The 19,495-nt window shown below is 37.3% G+C and overlaps 1 protein-coding gene across 9 annotated transcripts in view; it reads right to left on the minus strand.

Annotated features, from left to right (window-relative positions):
- Positions 1–19,495, minus strand: part of FBXO38 (F-box protein 38) — a 56,182-nt gene that overhangs the window by 17,243 nt on the left and 19,444 nt on the right. For all 9 annotated transcript variants that reach the window (XM_025434624.3, XM_049109261.1, XM_025434619.3 and 6 more), the window contains 7 exons: positions 18,104–18,241; positions 15,956–16,049; positions 14,155–14,285; positions 10,691–10,861; positions 8,895–9,037; positions 7,807–8,017; positions 395–514 (listed from right to left, as the gene is read on the minus strand). In XM_025434624.3, coding sequence (XP_025290409.1) covers positions 395–514; positions 7,807–8,017; positions 8,895–9,037; positions 10,691–10,861; positions 14,155–14,285; positions 15,956–16,049; positions 18,104–18,241 — 1,008 coding nt within the window. The remainder of the gene's footprint in view (positions 1–394; positions 515–7,806; positions 8,018–8,894; positions 9,038–10,690; positions 10,862–14,154; positions 14,286–15,955; positions 16,050–18,103; positions 18,242–19,495) is intronic.

A 19,495-nucleotide genomic window follows, 5' to 3' on the forward strand; every position in this document is an offset into this window, starting at 1 on the left:
TTGGTCTGTTAACTAAACCAAATCAACCTCCCATTCCTGTTCCTCCCACCAAAATGAAGGGAGAGGACAAGCAAACTATAATCAGGTCATTTACTTTTTCCATCAAAAATATGAGTGCTTTCTTTCTACACACACACAAACACCCATATGTGAACACCAATACAGGAAGAGGAGTTGTTGCCACAGTTATAAAAAATAACAAACTTTAATAAGATACACACACACACACACACACAGAGCAAGGAGAACATCAATATAATACAGCTGTCAATAAGAAATAGCATATAACACATCTTTATCTGTAATGTTAACAAAATAATCACTCTCAGTGTTTTACTTTCTTCATTTGAGTCAGGCCCGAGTTACAACCACAATGTGGGAGTCACATGATTACCTGCTTGTTCCTCGTCAACATCCACAGGGATAACTGGCTGACTGCGAGCTGCTGTCTCCTGTCCGCTTGCGGCTACCACCTCTCCATCCTCTGGCACCATGTCTTCCATCTCATTTAATGCTTTAAACAAAAATAAACACAAAGTGAAACCCACAGAGGTCTAAAAAAATCACAATGGCAGGCAAATCTGGAGCACCCCTGAGAAACCAAGAGCCCTGTGATAATTAGGCCCATGCTGGAAGGATCACCTAAAACAGTGCTTCATTATACAGACATGAACAAGAAGAGCCCAATTATTCTATGGGAGAGGCAATTATAATGGGAAAGAAGCACTTGGTGGAGCAAGCCCACCACTGTAAGATGAAAGCAGGGAGAGCCACGCACAGCTGGGAGAAGAAAGTACCATGTTCCTTCCTGAAAATGTCACCAGGAATGGCTGTAGGAGGCCACTGTGGGCCTCCCTCTAGGCCATTTACTGGACAGTAGTGAGGGCCAGCTACCAGAAGACCGCATGGTCATTTTAGAAACAATGAGTCTTGGAGTATGTGCCAGCTACACCAGGATGTACTGGGCAGGCAAGCTCTAACCATACATTTCTTCTCCTACCCTCTGGCAGCTATGTTCCAATTTTAGCTAAGACCGGACAAAGATTACGAACAAATATACTAAGTGCATTTTTAACATTTTACTATCATTCAAATGTTCTGCATCAAAGAATTTATGACAGTTATTAGTGCCTATCAGTGAATGGGAATGTGTGATTTTATTTATATTTTTCCAGAAGATGAGCACAGTGAGCAACTTCAGACCAATAAGCTTCAGTTAGCTTACTCTTCTTAAGAAAAAATGGTCACTTTTCCAAGAGGACCTAAATAAAATAATTCCCAGCTTTGCCAGCTTTTCACAAGAATAAACTCAAATCCCCCAAGTCAGTGGCAGATAAACTAGTGCCCTCTTACAACCTAAGCTTGTGCTGGACCTCAGTTTGAGTCAGAGCAATAACCATATTATCTTTCCATTTACAGCTCAGCCACAACCCTGCTTATCACTATATCCTCAATGCTTAGGGATGCTCAAGGACTACTCTGGGAAGTAAACCAACCAACCATTTGGATGAAATGAATAGACCAACAAAAGCGAAAACAAGATTCTGTTCCTGAAAGAACTACAGAATCTACTTAAATAGACAAGACAAATTCAGTTAACAAATAAGGCAAAAGAGGATTACGACAGAAAGATACCATTCAGTGGGGTTTGCTTTGGTCTTTAATATACACCAAAGCACAATCCCCCTTATGTTCAGTCTCCCATCTCAAATTCTTGCCCAGCTCTAGCCCTCAATTTTCTACATTTCATTTAGTACCCAAAGGAGGCCTGACTCTGTCTAGAAATCTTTCATGATAAAAGCCAATCTATTTTCTTCTTTCATTCAATTCTTATCATTATGAACAGCAGTAATTAACATGTATACACTCTATGCCAGGCTCTATGCTAAATGCTTTCCTATTCATTACCTTATTTCTTATGGCAAACTCACAAGGACATTACTACTAGCCTCATTTATGCAGCTGAGGGAAGTAAGGCTTAAAAGAGTTAATAATTTGTGAGGATGTGAACAAAGATCTGTTTCCTGAGCCTGCAACAGTACAGGGACAATGAGCTGATGGGAAATTTATAGTCCCTGCTCTCAAAGAGAATGCACACGTTCTAACAGATGTCAGATACACAGAATTAGGACTTGCTAAATGCCAGAACAGTCCAAGTGCAAAGGGAATATAGACAAAAAAGGAGCAACTAATTTTCCTGTTGGGCAGGAAAGTTTTCACTTATATGAGGTAACATTTCCTATAAACCAGGAAGCATATTAAATTTTCCAGAAAAGTAAGTATTCCAGTGATAAAAAGAACAAGTGTTTGTATTGAGATGATGGCATAAATGAGAACAAGGCTAAAAAGGCAGCTTGGGCCCTAGACTGTGAAAAGCTTATAAAGTCTTGCTAAAAAGCTTAGAATTATTTTTCACAGGCAGAGCTTTTTTACAAATATATTAACTGGTGGTCTCTTTTATACAAAGCCTGATTAGAAATTAATATCCTTTATTAAATGTAAAATAAAAGAAAAATAAATGTAAAATAGAGGAGAACTAATGAGTTTTTTACAAAAATGATTTATATGCAACCATTTCTAGTATCAGAAATATTATTTAGTGGTTGACAATTATCTGCCCAAAATATAAAGTAAAATGCATTTACCATGTTTTTTTTTTTTCACAATGTAGTTCACCCTTGAACTTTACATATAAGGATTTTCCAGAAATCAATGGTTCTCAAACTGTGGTCCCAGATTAGCAGCATTAGCATCACTTGGGAACTTGTTAGAAATGAAAATTATCTGGCCCCACCAAGACCTACTAACTCAGATCCTCTGAGAGCTAAGCCGAGTAACCTGTGTTTTGAGCAACTAATATTCGATAAAGGAGGAAAGACTATCCATTGGAAGAAAGACAGTCTCTTCAATAAATGGTGCTGGGAAAATTGGACATCCACATGCAGAAGAATGAAACTAGACCACTCTCTTTCACCATACACAAAGATAAACTCAAAATGGATGAAAGATCTAAATGTGAGACAAGATTCCATCAAAATCCTAGAGAAGAACACAGGCAACACCCTTTTTGAACTCGGCCATAGTAACTTCTTGCAAGATACATCCACGAAGGCAAAAGAAACAAAAGCAAAAATGAACTATTGGGACTTCATCAAGATAAGAAGCTTTTGCACAGCAAAGGATACAGTCAACAAAACTAAAAGACAACCTACAGAATGGGAGAAGATATTTGCAAATGACGTATCAGATAAAGGGCTAGTTTCCAAGATCTATAAAGAACTTATCAAACTCAACACCAAAGAAACAAACAATCCAATCATGAAATGGGCAAAAGACATGAACAGAAATCTCACAGAGGAAGACATAGACATGGCCAACATGCACATGAGAAAATGCTCTGCATCACTTGCCATCAGGGAAATACAAATCAAAACCACAATGAGATACCACCTCACACCAGTGAGAATGGGGAAAATTAACAAGGCAGGAAACAACAAATGTTGGAGAGGATGCGGAGAAAAGGGAACCCTCATACACTGTTGGGAATGTGAACTGGTGCAGCCACTCTGGAAAACTGTGTGGAGGTTCCTCAAACAGTTAAAAATAGACCTGCCCTACGACCCAGCAATTGCACTGTTGGGGATTTACCCCAAAGATACAAATGCAATGAAACGCCGGGACACCTGCACCCCGATGTTTATAGCAGCAATGGCCACGATAGCCAAACTGTGGAAGGAGCCTCGGTGTCCAACGAAAGATGAATGGATAAAGAAGATGTGGTTTATGTATACAATGGAATATTACTCAGCTATTAGAAATGACAAATACCCACCATTTGCTTCAACGTGGATGGAACTGGAGGGTATTATGCTGAGTGAAGTAAGTCAGTCGGAGAAGGACAAACATTATATGTTCTCATTCATTTGGGGAATATAAATAATAGTGAAAGGGAATATAAGGGAAGGGGGAAGAAATGTGTGGGAAATATCAGAAAGGGAGACAGAACGTAAAGACTGCTAACTCTGGGAAACGAACTAGGGGTGGTGGAAGGGGAGGAGGGCGGGGGGTGGGAGTGAATGGGTGACGGGCACTGGGGGTTATTCTGTATGTTAGTAAATTGAACACCAATAAAAAATAAATTAAAAAAACAAAAACAAAAACAAAAAAAACCCTGTGTTTTGACAAGTCTTTCAGGTAATTCTGATACAGTCAAGTTTGAGAACCACTGCCAAAAATAAAGGCTGCAGAGCACTTTCACTTAGGTCAACTTAGATTAATGGACGGCAGAGGACAGTGGTGAGGGGAGAGGGCCATACCATGTTTAAAAGTAGTAAGCACCTGGGATTTATGTGTTAAATCAAGATAGAACCTCAGTAAAATGATGCAGACACAAAACCATGCTTTGTGATTATAATTACTTCAAAAGTAATTATATTAAAATAATTTGGCAAAAGCTTTAGCAATTACAGAAGCATGATTTTGACACATGGTAATTTTATGTCAGGAAAATGTGAATTGTTGGAAAACATGAACATTTATTCCTGTGTTTAAGAGTGCTGTAAAATGCAGGTAATGAACTTAAATTTTCAATTAACATAACTGGCCCATGATAAAGTACTCTAAATACTGAAAATTTTGGAAATGCAAATCTAAGAATGATAATATCTTTAACAAATTATAATGTTCTGATAAATCAATACTCTGTAGAGCAATAAAATCATATTTATGAAATCACATATTACCTTAATGATAATGTTTGCTGGAAAACACCCACTGATTTTTTTAAGATTTATTTATTTATTCATGAGAGACACAGAGAGAGAGGCAGAGACACAGGCAGAGGGAGAAGCAGGCTCCTCGCAGGGAGCCTGATGCGGGACTCGATCCCGGATCCTGGAATTAGCCCCTGAGTTGAAGGCAAACACTCAATAGCTGAGCCACCCAGGCATCCCCACCCACTGATTTCTTATAGTAGTTGATAAAGCCATTTACCTTATAGAAATTAAATTTTAATTTTAAAATTATACAATGCCCTTCTTTTAAACTCTGCTACTTCATGCAAGATGATGAAGTTAAATACAATATGGCAGTAAAGAGTAGGGGCCTCTGCTTCATTTTGGGTTTGTTCCAAAACCAAGTAGAGGCCCATGCATAAAAAGTTTTAAAATTCTAAATTAAGCAAAGTCAACATGTCAATACCACTTTCAAACTAATTTTTAAATTATTAAGATCACACCTAAAGAGTAGAAGCATCTATGTCAGTCATTCAATAAACACCAAGTCCCACTGATCCCTTTTAGTTTGAAATCTGTCCCACTATTTAAAAAAAATTTTTTTTGCTTCTCCTTTATATTTGAATTCTTTCTACTCCTGTTTTTTTTTTTTTTTTTTTAAGATTTTATTTATGTATTCATGAGAGACACAGAGACAGAGAGAGAGAGATGTAGAAACACAGGCAGAGGGAGAAGCAGGCTTCATGCACAGAGCCCAACGCGGGACTTGATCCGGGGTCTCCAGGATCAGGCCCTGGGCTGAAGGCGGCGCTAAACCGCTGAGCCACCTGGGTTGCCCTCTACTCCTGATTTTGATCAAAAGTCACATAGCCTTTCTCCAGCTCCTTATTTTTTATTTAAAAGAACTGACCTGGTATGGAATATAATAATAAATACAAAAACACTGCCAACTCTGAGAGATCTGTGGAACCAAAGTTTTATGACAATCTGCAGTTCTCTACTTAGCCTTCCTCTGGTTGAAGCTGTTTAATTCTTCAATCTTGGCATTTACGTAGTTCCTTTGTTTCTCAGTCTTTAGCAGCATTTGAAGATAGTGTACTTGACAATAATATTCCTCAAAATGTGGTCTGTATGCAAGTCTCTCATCTCCTAAAACCCTAGTTTCAAACGTTAGTAGATTTAAGTTCCGATGTTCTCTCATAAATCAAATACAGTATTGGGATGCCTGGGTGGCTCAGCGGTTGAACGTCTGTCTTGATCTCAGGGCATGATCCCGGAGTTCCAGGATCGAGTCCCACATCGGTCTCCCTGTGAGGAGCCTGCTTCTCCCTCTGCTTGTGTCTCTGCCTCTTTCTCTGTCTCTCATGAATAAATAAATAAAATCTTAAAAAAAAAAAAAATCAAATACAGTGTTCTTGCACACATTTTGGTCTCTGCTGCACCAATATGCGATTTCACAAAGTAATGCATTCTCCATTCTGTACTGAGAAGCCTATGGTCAACTAACTTCCAGTGGAGACTATCACTTGTCCAGTACATCCACTCCAGCCACAACTGGGTCCCAAGGATTTGGGTAGGTCTGCACTGCAGCTGCTGTAACAATTTCCCATGGGTGGTCTGTGTCCTCTGGAGTCCAGATCCTTATGGCACCAGTGACAAGTATAATGGCACTCAAGGACTAAGGCAAAGAGACAATACTTGACCCTACTCTCTCTCCTTCAGTCCTAGCACATGCTAGCTCTGTACTTCTCTTTTTGTATTTTAGGGGGAAGATGTCAGGGAAGAGATTTAACCATAAGTTTGAAATGCCTAAAAATACTTGTGTGGAAATAAACTATGGAATTGTATATAACCATATTTACTTCAAAAAGTTGGAAGACCAAAGCTACAAACAAAGGTTTGGAATTTATTAGGATATAGCTGGTACTGAAGCCATGAGACTGAAGGAGCTTATGTAGAGAAAAATGTACAGAGAGCAACAGGAAGATCAAGGACCAAGCAGAATAGAGGAGGTGCTGTAAGCAAAGGAAACTGAGCAGGCATGTCCAGTGAGACACAAGGAAAACAGTTTCAGAGAAGAAATTATCGGGAAGCTAGAAGCGGGCAACAATGACAAGTCCTGCTCCGATGCCAAACGAAAGTGGAGACATGTCCACTAACGTTCTTAAAAGAGTCACTGTTGACTTTGCCAAGAGCCAAAATGGAGAGTTTTACAGCAAACATGTGAGGTGAAACAGTGAAGACAATTCTTAGGTCAGGCCCCATATACTCAGTGTAGTCCTAAAGGAAAGTATGCTCTATACACAGTATGCTTTCATGATGAAAGCAGGTATGTAGCGTCAGGGCACTCCATTTCTCAGTAATCACGGTGTTGAAGACAATGAGTGAAGGGGCAACAAAAACAAGGTGGCTTCAAGAGGTTCCTTTCCCAGTTCTTGAGGACCAACTGGGAAACTAGAAAACTTGGTAAGAAAACAACTTTTCTCCATCCTCACTCCCCAAAAGAGGGGCATATGAAGCCTAAGAACACACAGGCTGGATATAGTAGGTATTCAGTCAATACTGAAGAACTGCATGGGTAATTACATAAGCGAAATCGAAATTTGGCGGGTGTCTGTGAAGACTTAATGATGAAAGCTATGTGAAAGGTTCTAGCACATGACTACTATTCATTTTTTTCAGTTCTAGGTCCCCCAATGACGTTCTATCTACCAATCTATTGGTCAGGGAGATATAAAGAGTTGTGCCTGTGCTCAAATCCTAAAAGTTAAAACTCAGGCCAGGCCTCTAAGGCTTACTGTACCCTAATGCCACAGCATCAATGAGTCCTTCCCATGCTGTAAGCACCCTTACAGAGCCTAGGGACAAGAGGCATCATAAAGATAACTTTGAAACAAGCCAGCAGAGAGGCACATTTCATCCCCCACCCCCTACCATTTGCTTTACCAACCAGGTCTCCCATGTGTAAAGTCACAAACTGCAACAGGGGGAGAAGGGAACAGGACAGGGTCAGAGAAATGCAATCCAAAGTAAAAATCACTTCTGTTTGGAGCTCACAAAAGATCTGGGTTACCGTCGGCTGCAAACTGCTGCTCTCCCGGCTGCAGGTCTTGCCGAAAGTCGTTCTCCTCATCTGAATCGTCTGGGTGATGGTGATTGTTATCATGGATGTTGGCATTATTCTGGGCATTGTTATCATTGTCGTTGTTGGAGTTCTGGTTGCTAACAAGGGCTGAGGAAACCCCAATTCCTGTGCCTGCACTCAGACCAACTCGAGCACAGCCCTAAAAGCAAGACAAAAGCACATGCGTATTTACTCAGGTTAGTATGCAACATTTCATTTTTAATATTCCTCCATTTCATCTTGGTCTAAAAACATTTACATGGCACTACTTTCACATACGTATAAAGCACCCTATTAGAGGCTCACAACACCTCCAGCAAGTCGAAGTGCTATGGATCTGGATTTACAGATGATGAAATGCAATGGGAAGAAGTTTGTGTAAGAAACCAGTAGGAGCTACAGCTGGGACTTGAAACCCAATATTCTGACCTCCAATCCCAAGCCTTCCTCCTCTATACTGTGCTACTTGAACAGTGGTATGTAACCATTAAGAACTGAGAGAAAAGATAATTAGCTGAAGCATTAAGTTTTTATTACAGTGACAGTGAAAAATTTTGTCAAGCAATTTTTTTTTTGTCAAGCAATTTTAAAATAACATTTCGTACAACTAGACTATTTCCAGGATTCCAACTGCATAGAAGAGAGAACAGCAAAATAAAACATTTCCAAACTAAATCCCTAATTCTTATTTATATCTGAGGTTCCCAATTAGAGATTTAATCTCCCAACTAACTACTCTGAGTAATAAATATTGACCTAGCTCAAATTTCCACCTTTGCGCTTGCTTACAGAACTGATGTAGACAGCTTTCTATTTACTTTTCCCTTTCCTTTCTCTGGAGACCCCTTACCAGAACAAGAGGCTATGCAAATTATAACCTTTATGCCTTCACTGAAGGCATGTAAAAAGTCCAATTATAACAATGTAAAGGCATATTATTAGAAAGAAAAAAAATCACATAGGTTTCATTTTATTCCTTAAGTAGTAAATTAAGTATTTAATTAAGCAAAGCCTAATTCCCTCAAAATGTGACTTACTTTGGGTGGTTCACGAAACATCTGGTCCAGTGAAATAAACTCCAGACTGGGCAATAATTCAATAAACTGGCCAAAGGAGTCCAGCTTCAAAGCATGGCATCGCACTAAGTTGATATCGACCAATCGCGTCCATCTTGAGTGGTCTGTTCAGAGAAATGACAAGGCCAGAGAGTTGAACTAATACTTTCTCCATCACGGATTCATCTCGTTAAAGGTCACAAAGACTTTCAAATCCTTTTCCTTTAAATAACTTTGATTTTATCTCATGATCTCAGAAACTTGATGACTAAATTATGTCTCCTTACCTAATTTCATTGTGAAAACTATGGGAGTTATACGGGCTTGGGAATTATTAACTTGAAACCAAGTCAGACTTAATCTAAATGTGATCCATTCAACAACCTACATGTCTATTCAACAACAGGACACTAGTTAAATGCTGGTGCATTCATTTAACAAAACATTATGCAGCTGTTAGAAACAATGAAGGAGAATTGAGTATGCTTGCTATTACAAAGCTTTCCCAAATACTCTTAGTGTAAAAACCAAGCTATAGGAGAGGGTATGCTAATGTCCTTTTGTATATATAAATCATTTTTAAATGCTATACATGTATAGGATGCAACATGTACAAAATAATCTGTCCAGAGAATATATAAGAAACTGTTGATGGTGGTTACCTTTGAGAAGAGGAGACTTTTCATTTTGTACCTTTCTGTACTGTTTGGTATTGTTTATCAAGTGCATGTATTACTTTTAGTTTTTAAGTGTTAACAGGAGTTCTGAGTGATGGGATTATAGGCCATTTTTTGTTTTCTTCTTTATACTCTTCTGTATTTAAGAAAACAAACAAACCAAAAATCCAATAAATGTTATTTTTAAAAAAGTGATCCTATGCCTGCTACAACCTAAAGTTTGTATTTCCCAATAACTTCTTGGTGCAACTGGGCCAAAGACAGAATTTCTCACTTTTGGTAGGGGAGACATGGCCATTTTAATGAGTAATCTTAGTAGATGCCCCTGAGCCCTAAAAGATGCCAGAGATGAGTTCTGTAAGGAGCTATAGGGGCCCTGTGAGGCAACTCAGACAGGAGAGGAGGCTGTTCTGCAGGTGTCAGTGAGGGGGCTTGGCTTGGTTAAAGAGGATGTCACGATGAAAATTCTCTAGCTCTGAATTTATTTAAAGGTTATGAATTTTAAGTATTTAAGAAGGGCCTTAAAAGAAACAAACAGTATTATTCTCTCAGGGAGGAAAATGAACTCCTCATATAAGGAAACGCATCAAGTACAGTCACACTTTTAGACACAAGGCATCAGGTAGGAAGGGGAGAGCTGACATAACCTAAGATTTTAAAGCAAATGAAAATTTCATTAAAAGTTAATGCTAAATCTGTCACCTAAGTTTTTTTTAAATACATACCCACTTTGTCCTTTCAGATGTTGTGCAATGTGATGGTAATTCAGAGGTAACAAATGTAGTATCCCAAGCAACAATTCCTAACCTTAATTTCATAATAATAATAATAACTTTATTATTTCTTTGTGCCTAGCAAAGCACAACTGCCTTGGCAGTTGAATCCATAACCTAGTCAAGTGCCAGTTTCTAGGCAGAGAATTTTACAGGTTCAAAGAGGCACTGATACACTTCCAACACAGTTATCAAAAGTTCCCAGCACTTGTATGATCATACAAAGTATTTACATTTTATGTTAGGAATACAATTCATCACATACAGAAACAAAAATATATATTCTTTCCTTATCAGGCAGACATAACTGTTGTGAAACCTACAGTACCTGAGATCCAATTGTATGGGTTATGGAGATGGGGGCAATTATAAATTGCCAGATATTTGATACAGGAAAAAACTTCATTGACTGCCTTCATCCCTATATCGGTGATGATACCAGGATTTTCTACCACATCAGCCAAACCATACTTTACCAGATCTGCATTCGCCATTCTGCCTAGAAAAAGAAACCAATTAAAAAAAAAAAAAAAAAAAAAAAAAAAAGATTCTTAAATTGTCATAGGATGTTGCCGACTCGTTATCTTAACATCCAGCATAACACTCTTCTATGATCGTTCTGTGTCATCAATCCATCATCAGCTTTAGGTTTGAGTACAATGTTAGATTAGGTATTCTCTGCAAATACCATTTACTTTGCAAAATAAAAATTTGTATTAAAAGTCAAGGGTTAGCTAGTAGAAACAAAGTGTTTTCCATTGTTTAGAAAAGGAAAAAAAGAAAGCAAAAATTCTTAAAACTGAGGGATATATTGTATTGGCTCACACTTATGGCAAAGTTTTAGCTTTAGTTTTATAAAGAAAAGTAAGATCTTAAATATGTGACTCTCTCTCACGGTATTAGGATGTTTTTGGAGTTAGGTGTGACCATGTATAAAGAAGAGAGTAAACTGGGAATTCAGACTCATTCTGAGAGCCATAGTATTGGTTAGTAAAGATGTGCCCGTCCCCAGAAAGTGAACTTCTAATTCAAATATACCCACTCCTTCTGCCACTGGGCTTTAGTGCCTCCCGCACGGGGATTGGGGGAAGGGAATGTATCAGTAAAAGACGATCCTCCATTCTAGACTACGGCACTGAAAACATGTCTCATTCCCTATCTCCTGTCCTCATTTCTTCCAGCTGCCTGTCCTTACTCTCCAGGACGGTTCACTTAACTATAAGCAATCTGAAGGAAAAAGGGACCATGCCTAGTTAGTTGACAGTCACATTTTCAATGTCCAGCAGAGTGCTGGTGAGACAGGAACTCAACAAATGTCTCTCAGTTCCTTCCACCACCTACCACCAGGTACACAGAAAACACTATTGCTCTGGTGAAGCTGCCCCACATATTACAGGGATTTACACCTTTAGCTTGGAGCATGTTTAAAACAACTATTTACTCCAAACTCTTCCAATTTTATTCTCACACGGTTCACAGTCTCTCTCCTGTAGTCCCCATTTTTGGTATTTACTGGCATTTCTTGCTGATTTTACCTTAATCTAACTCTTACAATTCGACTGAGCAATTTTCTTTAGCCTGCTGTAAAAATGTTTTTCTTGCCCTTTGGGCTTAAAACTTTTCTAATGAATGGGTAAATTTTGAACTCACCCTGTTCTCTGCCTGCATGAATGCTGCAACCTGACATGACAAATCTACCATACATTCATTCCTTTGAGACCACCACCTTTTTCTGGCTCTTGGGGTCTCCTGATTGTCACACTCTCTCAAGAACTCTGATGACATCACCCAGAACATATTTTTGTTTCTTTTTTCTTTAGCCCATAAGTCAACTAAAAGTAAAAACTACCACTTACTACATGCTTTCTAAGGGTCAGAGATTATAATGATAAAATTGGGTTTATTACTGATTCCTCCAAACTATTCGAGGAAAAAATGGCAAGTGGTCTTATCTCCACTTAACAAAAGGGGAACTACGGACTTAAGAAGTAACTTGCCCTTGCAAGGTTCCATCATCTATAAGAGGTGGGTCTCAATTCCATCTGTCTCCTTCTCTCCAAAGCCCCAGCACTAAAGACTACACTATTCTGGTTTTTAATGAGTTTGACATCCCTATCACCTTCAAGTAAAACTCTGCTATCATAAGTCTATGAAAGCAAAAAAACTCCAAGGTATTCATCTTTGGAACACTTTTCTTTTATTCTTAACGCACAGCATCTGCTTTTCAGCATATCCACCTCTTCAATCTGGCACTATCATATCTACTGTAAATGTACAGGGCACAATGGTGATGTTTCTATTTTGCCAAGTCTTTGTAACAAAATGGTGATACAGGTTTTACTAGAGGTGATGCCACCCCCACCCTCCTGGAGAGGTGCCTCAAAATCTAAATTACTGAGAAGAGTGAGATTAAGTGACAAAATATGAGCAGTGACCACTTATTTCTTCCAAGGCGGGCTATTAGAGGCACCTGGCACCTACTGTGATACAGACATCCTGAGTCATCTTTGGAGGAACGGGGGCAAGTACATATATGGAGAAATGGATAAACTGCAGCAAATATAAAGACAAGAAATGCTTATGAAAAGATCAAGACAGAGATTTCAGTATGAAAGAGACTATGAAACATGTTGAAAAGCATAAAATAATGGTACTCAAAAGGTAAAGTGTTTTTCTATTGAACGTGTGTTATGGGGAAAGAGACACTAGGGAAATAGCTGGTTATAAAGATAACTCTCAAAGACAATCCTTCAGTGGACCTAAATATGGCCATCTTGAAAATACAGAGCTATGTTGGTCAAAAGCCAATCTTTTTCAAAGTTATACAGATTAAAAGTAATTCCCATTAAACTAGCAAGAAGATAATGACTGGATTTCTTAATCAGTCAAATGTAATAATGAACACTACAACAAAGAAAAAGTAAACAATACTGTCACATCTATTAAAAATGAAAAAGGACAACAGTCATATTGTTTGACCTAGACTGTCCTGATCAGGAGTTAAACCTTATGTTCTTCCACAATGTAAACTAGATCCTAAGAAAAAATGCCATTCTCGTATGACAGTGAGTTTAAGAAAGACTTGTTATAAATTACATGGGGAAGAAACAATTCTTGCAAAAATAAAAACATGCTAACGGTGGAAATGCTCTTGCATGTCTGATTAATGTCATGTGGGAAAAAAAGCTTGAATAATGAATTGACATGCATTCAAACCCAAAGGAATGAGTTCCCAATTGTAAATACATTCCAGAAAATGCTGTCAACAAGCCTTCCAACAGCAATCATCATCAAATGAATACTGACCATTATGTGCTCACACTATCTGGGAAATCCAGAACCCCCAGCGGGCTTATTATGGAAATGAAGAGCATGGACAGGGAATGGGACCTCATCTGAGAGGACCATCAAAAGCTTCAAGAAGTGTGGCAGATCAAATTCAACAAATGGAACCAAGGATGACATTCTGTGAAAAAAATGAAGCAGAATGGGAAAGAAACTTGGGCAGTAAAATGGAGACAATATCAAATGAGGTAGGATTTTTTTTCTTTTTTGTATATTATTAATCATTATATTTTCTATAATATGCTAAGTCAGAGGCAATATGGGAAAAAAAAAATCACTGACACTTCAAGTTTAGATTAAAAGTTCCTTTTTCAAGAAGGCAGAGCCCCTGAGATTTTAAGCTGTCTTATATTCAAGAAAATATGGCACATCTCAATTCAAGTTTCAGTCTGTCAAGTAAGTTCCCTACAGTAATTCTAGGGAATAAAATGGTTGATTAAGTCTTACTCTGCAGCAAAAACTCATCTACATAGCCCAGATGAAGTGTTTCAAACTGGGGGAACTCCAGCTCTGCCATCTTTAGGGCAGAAAAGACGCCATCTTTGGTTAGGGAAGGCTGGATCCGAACTTCATGTAACCTATGAAGAAAAAGATAAACATCAGAGTAAAATAAAAGCCATCAGAGACATAGGTTCTTCCTAGCATAAGGCTCTGAAAGAAGTTCATCTTACTGAAGTGTCACAGGCAAACAACTTCCCACTCCCCTAGTAAAAAACATTAGAAATGTTTCCTTTTTAAAGGAGCATTTTGCAAAGTGTGGGCACATCTTAGGTAGTACACTGAAGTTACATTAATTAACAATAAATTATACACTAAGAATCTTATATTCTTGCTGATGCTTGCTTAAATCTGATTAAGTCAAAGTCAGAACCTGCATCTGGTACTGATTGTTCAACATCCTTTTTTATGCTAGCTGTTAAAAGTGCCATTTTATAACATCTTTAAAACAAAGATTATAGTTCTATTCCAGATAATAATACCTAAACAGTTTTATGTATATGTATATATATATATATACACACACACACATTATATATATTTTTGTGTATATTTGTATATATACATATATACACATATATATTTTTTTAAAGTATTTTATTTATTTATTCGTGAGAGTCACACAGAGAGAGAGGCAGAGATATAGGCAGAGAGAGAAGCAGGTTCCATGCAGGGAGCCCGATGCCCACATCGATCTTGGGACTCCAGGATCACACCCTGGGCTGAAGGCAGGTGCTCAACCACTGAGTCATCCAGGGGTCCCTTGTTTTATTTATATTATTAAAATTATTTTAATGGAAAGGGTTTTATTTTTGAATAAATCAAAAAAAAGGTTAATTGAATTTAAATAAAATATAAAAGTAGAGATAGACTTCTGATCTGTAGGATCAAAAGAGTAAATGAGGCATAAACTGATAAAAAGATCTGTTAAAAATATAATGGTGTTACAATGTCAAGACTCAAAAAGCTGATTTATTTATTTTCTATTTTTTTTTATTTTCCATTTATTCTGCAAATATTTATTAAACAAGTTAGTCAGGGTTTGATCATGAAAACAGACACGGCTTAGAATTCCAAGTATGAGGTTTTGTGTGTGTGTGTGTGTGTGTGTGTGTGTTTTTAGTAGGCTCCATGCTTAGTATGGAACCCAACACAGGGTTGTTGTTTTTTTTTAAATAATAAATTAATTTTTTTTGGTGTTCAATTTGCCAACATACAGAATAACACCCAGTGCTCATCCGTCAAGTGCCCCCCTCAGTGCCCGTCATCCATTCACCCCCACCCCCCACCCTCCTCCCCTTCTACCACCCCTAGTTCGTTTCCCAGAGTTGGGAGTCTTTATGTTCTGTCTCCCTTTCTGATATTTCCTACTGATTTCTGAATAGCAAATACCGTCACAAACTAAAATAATTCCAAAAATCAGAGAAAGTTGAAAGAATGGTTCCCAAAAGTGCTGCAGACACTGGGTGCATCAGTGCTGATCTGTTGGACTTCCAGAGCGCTGACTGCTTTTCTCTGATGAGACCATACCCTTTCAGAACTTGCTGGGTCTGGAGTGCAGCTTAGCTGGTTATCAATTATAACATAAGATTACCACTACTAAGTGATGTCCTAATGCTATTTACACAATTCCTTTGTATTTTATATCTGGCAAGGCATAATCAAACTTCATATACACATTCCCCTAATTTTTGTAAAACAGGAAAACATATAACTCTAAGACAAAAGACAACATGAAGAGGAAACATACCTACGAGCAGCAGTGATGATGAGGTAACCAAGATCTACTTCAAGAGCATTTTTGCATGCTCCCAAAACAATAGTGTGCAAATTTCTAAAACCACCTAGTTAAGGGAGAAAAGGAACAAAAACAGTAAGCATTTCTTTTGACCACAACACTTTCAGTCAAGTATTTATATGCATTTTAATGAAAATTATCTGGTTAAAAGTAAATCTAAGTTTGTTTTTCCATTCAAATTAACATTTCAAGATGAATTATAACTATTAGTCATTTCCTAAAAAGACATGAAAGCAGATACTGTCCTTCTGAAAAGACATTCTGATGGTGTCAGAAAATTACTCCAAATTTTTGAGACTTTTAAGAAAGAATTTTCAGAAAGCTAGAAGTTCATAAGGGAACTGTAAAGAGGGATCCTGGCATTTTTAAGCCAAAGTTTGAAGCTACAATCTACCATGGGGAAAAAGACCACAACTCCTTTAACTTCAACTATTTTTGTTTGTGAAACTTGTAAATACACAGCAAAAACAGTATGCAAATTATTAATGTATATAGCTCAAAGAATTTTCACAAGATTGACTTTAAACTTTCATGAATAAAATTACTGTCTTTCTTTTACTAAAAGTTTTGTTTAGGAGATTCATCCAGATTGTTGCATATAATGGTAGTTAATTCATCCTCATTGCTGTGTAATATTCCCTTGCATTTTTGTCACATTTAAATTATCCATGCTGTTGTTGATAGGCATCTGGGTTGTTCCCATTTGGAGGCTATTATGAACAGTGCTACTATGAACAATTTGGGGTATGTCTCCTGCTGAACATACGTATACATTTCTGTTGGGTTTAAAGCCAGGAAGGCAACTAGTGATATGCATAAAGTCAACTTCAGCAGATACTACCAAACAATATTTCAAGTGATTATATCAACTTAGACTTACTCCCAGCAGTGTATGGAAGCCCCATTGCTCTACATCCTGGCCAATACTTTGTCTCTTTCCTATTGGTCATGCTTAGGTATAGTTATCTTAGTGCTTGCGTATCACACTGTGGTTTTTATTTTGCATTCCCCTAAAGACTAATGACATCTATCATTTCTTCATGTTTATTGGCCATTTGGTTATCCCCTTTTGTGAAGTCTTTTCTATTTAGGTTGTATCCTTGTTTTTTCTTTCTATTGGGTTGTCTGCTTTTTCTCATTAATTTTAGAAATATTTCATATACTCTAGATATAAGTTCTTCATCTGATTATCTGTATTGCAAATAGTCTCCCACTCCAAAACCTGGCTTTTCACTTTTAATCATACCTTTTGATGAATGGAAAAATCTTTTAATATAATAGTTTATCAATTTTTTCTTTATAGTAAGTGCTTTTTGGTATCCTGTTTAATAAATCTTTGCCTAACCAAGGTCAGAAAGACGTTCTTCTATGTTTTTTTTTTTTTTACAAACTTTTTGTTTTTCACAAAATTTGGGTCTCTGACTCATCTGGAATTAACTTCTGTGTACAGTATGCTGACTCCTTAAGTAAAATGTAAGGCAGAATCATTCTTAATTAAATGCTTATTTAATCTTGTGGTATTTTTGTTGCAACAAAATGTTTAACATGGAACACATTGTCACATATCATTATTTAAAATATAATTAAAGGACCTAGAGAGTAAAATATATTTTCCTTTCGAAAGCCATCTCTGAGATGGATCTAACTCGAGTGATAAATATGAAAGCACTTGATATACCTTAAAGAATCAGACAAATGTTAGACATTATCATTACTAATGCCCGAGTTCTTTTGTAGGCCCAAGATGTCCAAGTCAAAAAACATCTCTTATCACCAATGGACATTAGAAATCCCTGCTAATATTTCTTAGAAAAATTCCAAGTATAATAGATGCATGATTAACTAAGTAATAAGGATTAACAATCCAGAAAACATGCTTTAACACTCTATTTATTTTGAGAAGGTTTAGCATTGCATAAAAGAAAATGAACACTAGTCCATGCTCATGGTTATTTATTCTCTATCAAAGGCACCAGGGAGAAAGGGCAATTACTAATATGCATTTTCTTTTAAAAAGACTCACAAGAGAAGCTAAATAAAAGTGTAATAACTTTAAAAACTGATTTAAAAAGTATTCAGTAACTAAAGAAAAATGAATACCTGATCTCCAACTGTCTTCAACTACGTGCTGGATAAGACCTCCAAGGAAAGGAACTCGAACCATTTCCAAATGTTCCAAGTTTCGGGCAGAGGCTAATCCTGTTACTAAAGGGACATACTTCAAGGAGTTTGTAGGTCCTGAGGGGGTAAAAATACTTTAATGGAACAATGAAAATTGCTTTAAAGATGAATTTTCAAACCAGCATCTGAAATGAATTAACTTATAAATTCTGTGTAAAATTGACAGCCAAGTAGTTGACTCTCTATAATTTACACTTCTTAGAAATGAAAATATTAGCTTGTTAACCATGTATTTATTCAGCATAAGGATTTTTCAGTTTACACTGGAGAGATACTTAGTATTTTCTGTAAATCCTTTGAAGTCTCAATAGTTTTGAGCTCAAAATAACTAAGGGGAGAAAACTTAGTTAAAACTTTGTCCCTTCAGGACGCCTGGGTGGCTCAGTGGTTGGGCGTCTGCCTTCAGCTCAGGGCGTGATCCCGGACTCTCGGGATCGAATCCCACATTGGGCTCTTTGCATGAAGCCTGCTTCTCCTGCCTGTGTTTCTGCCTCTCTCTCTCTCTCTCTCTCTCTGTCATGAATAAATAAAATCTTTTTTTAAAAAATGTCTCTTCACTTCAATAAATAGCAGGATCATAAATACCTCTCTACAAGCAGTGTTTTATGAGGTATTGTGGAAGATCACAACATAGTAGTCTTATCATAGACCTTGCAAATGACATGGAGATAAAACTGTAATTCTAAGAATACAAAGGCATAACATACCAACTACAAAAACAGGGTCTGTTTGTAACATATAAAAAAGAAAAAAAAGAAGAGGAAGGAAGGAAGTGTGTACCTCAGGACAAGAAAACAATAATATAGTGTAAAGACAAACACTGAGGTGAAGGCTGGTAGAGCTGGAGAGGGGGCCTCACAATATAAGAAGGTACATATTGCTAAAGAGTCAGAAATAAAGACATCGACAGGGGCCCCAGCTATTCAGAACTTTAAACAGAATAGTTCCCATCTGACAATCTAGGGCAACAGACACTGAAAGTTTCTGAACAGAAAAGCAATACCATAAAAGCAGCGCTTTTTGCTTTATGAGATTACGTCTCCCTACTATTTACATGCAGGATTAGAAGACCAGAGACAAAGAAATCAGAGATCTAGTGTAACAATCCTGCAGAAAGTAAAAACTGTCTATAAAATATATGTAGAGATACTGTGATGCTTTTTCCCCCCACTAATCCCATGTCTATGGACTTTAAAACAAAAGTACATTTATTTCCACAAGGTGAATAAATTACCAAACATAAATAATAATAACGTAACATAATTCCATTTATAAGCATAGCTATTAAAGTTTGCTTTTGGATATTTTTAG

The sequence above is a fragment of the Canis lupus genome, chromosome 4 (assembly GCF_003254725.2).
Source record: "Canis lupus dingo isolate Sandy chromosome 4, ASM325472v2, whole genome shotgun sequence".
In the NCBI taxonomy this organism is placed as follows: Eukaryota; Metazoa; Chordata; class Mammalia; order Carnivora; family Canidae; genus Canis; species Canis lupus.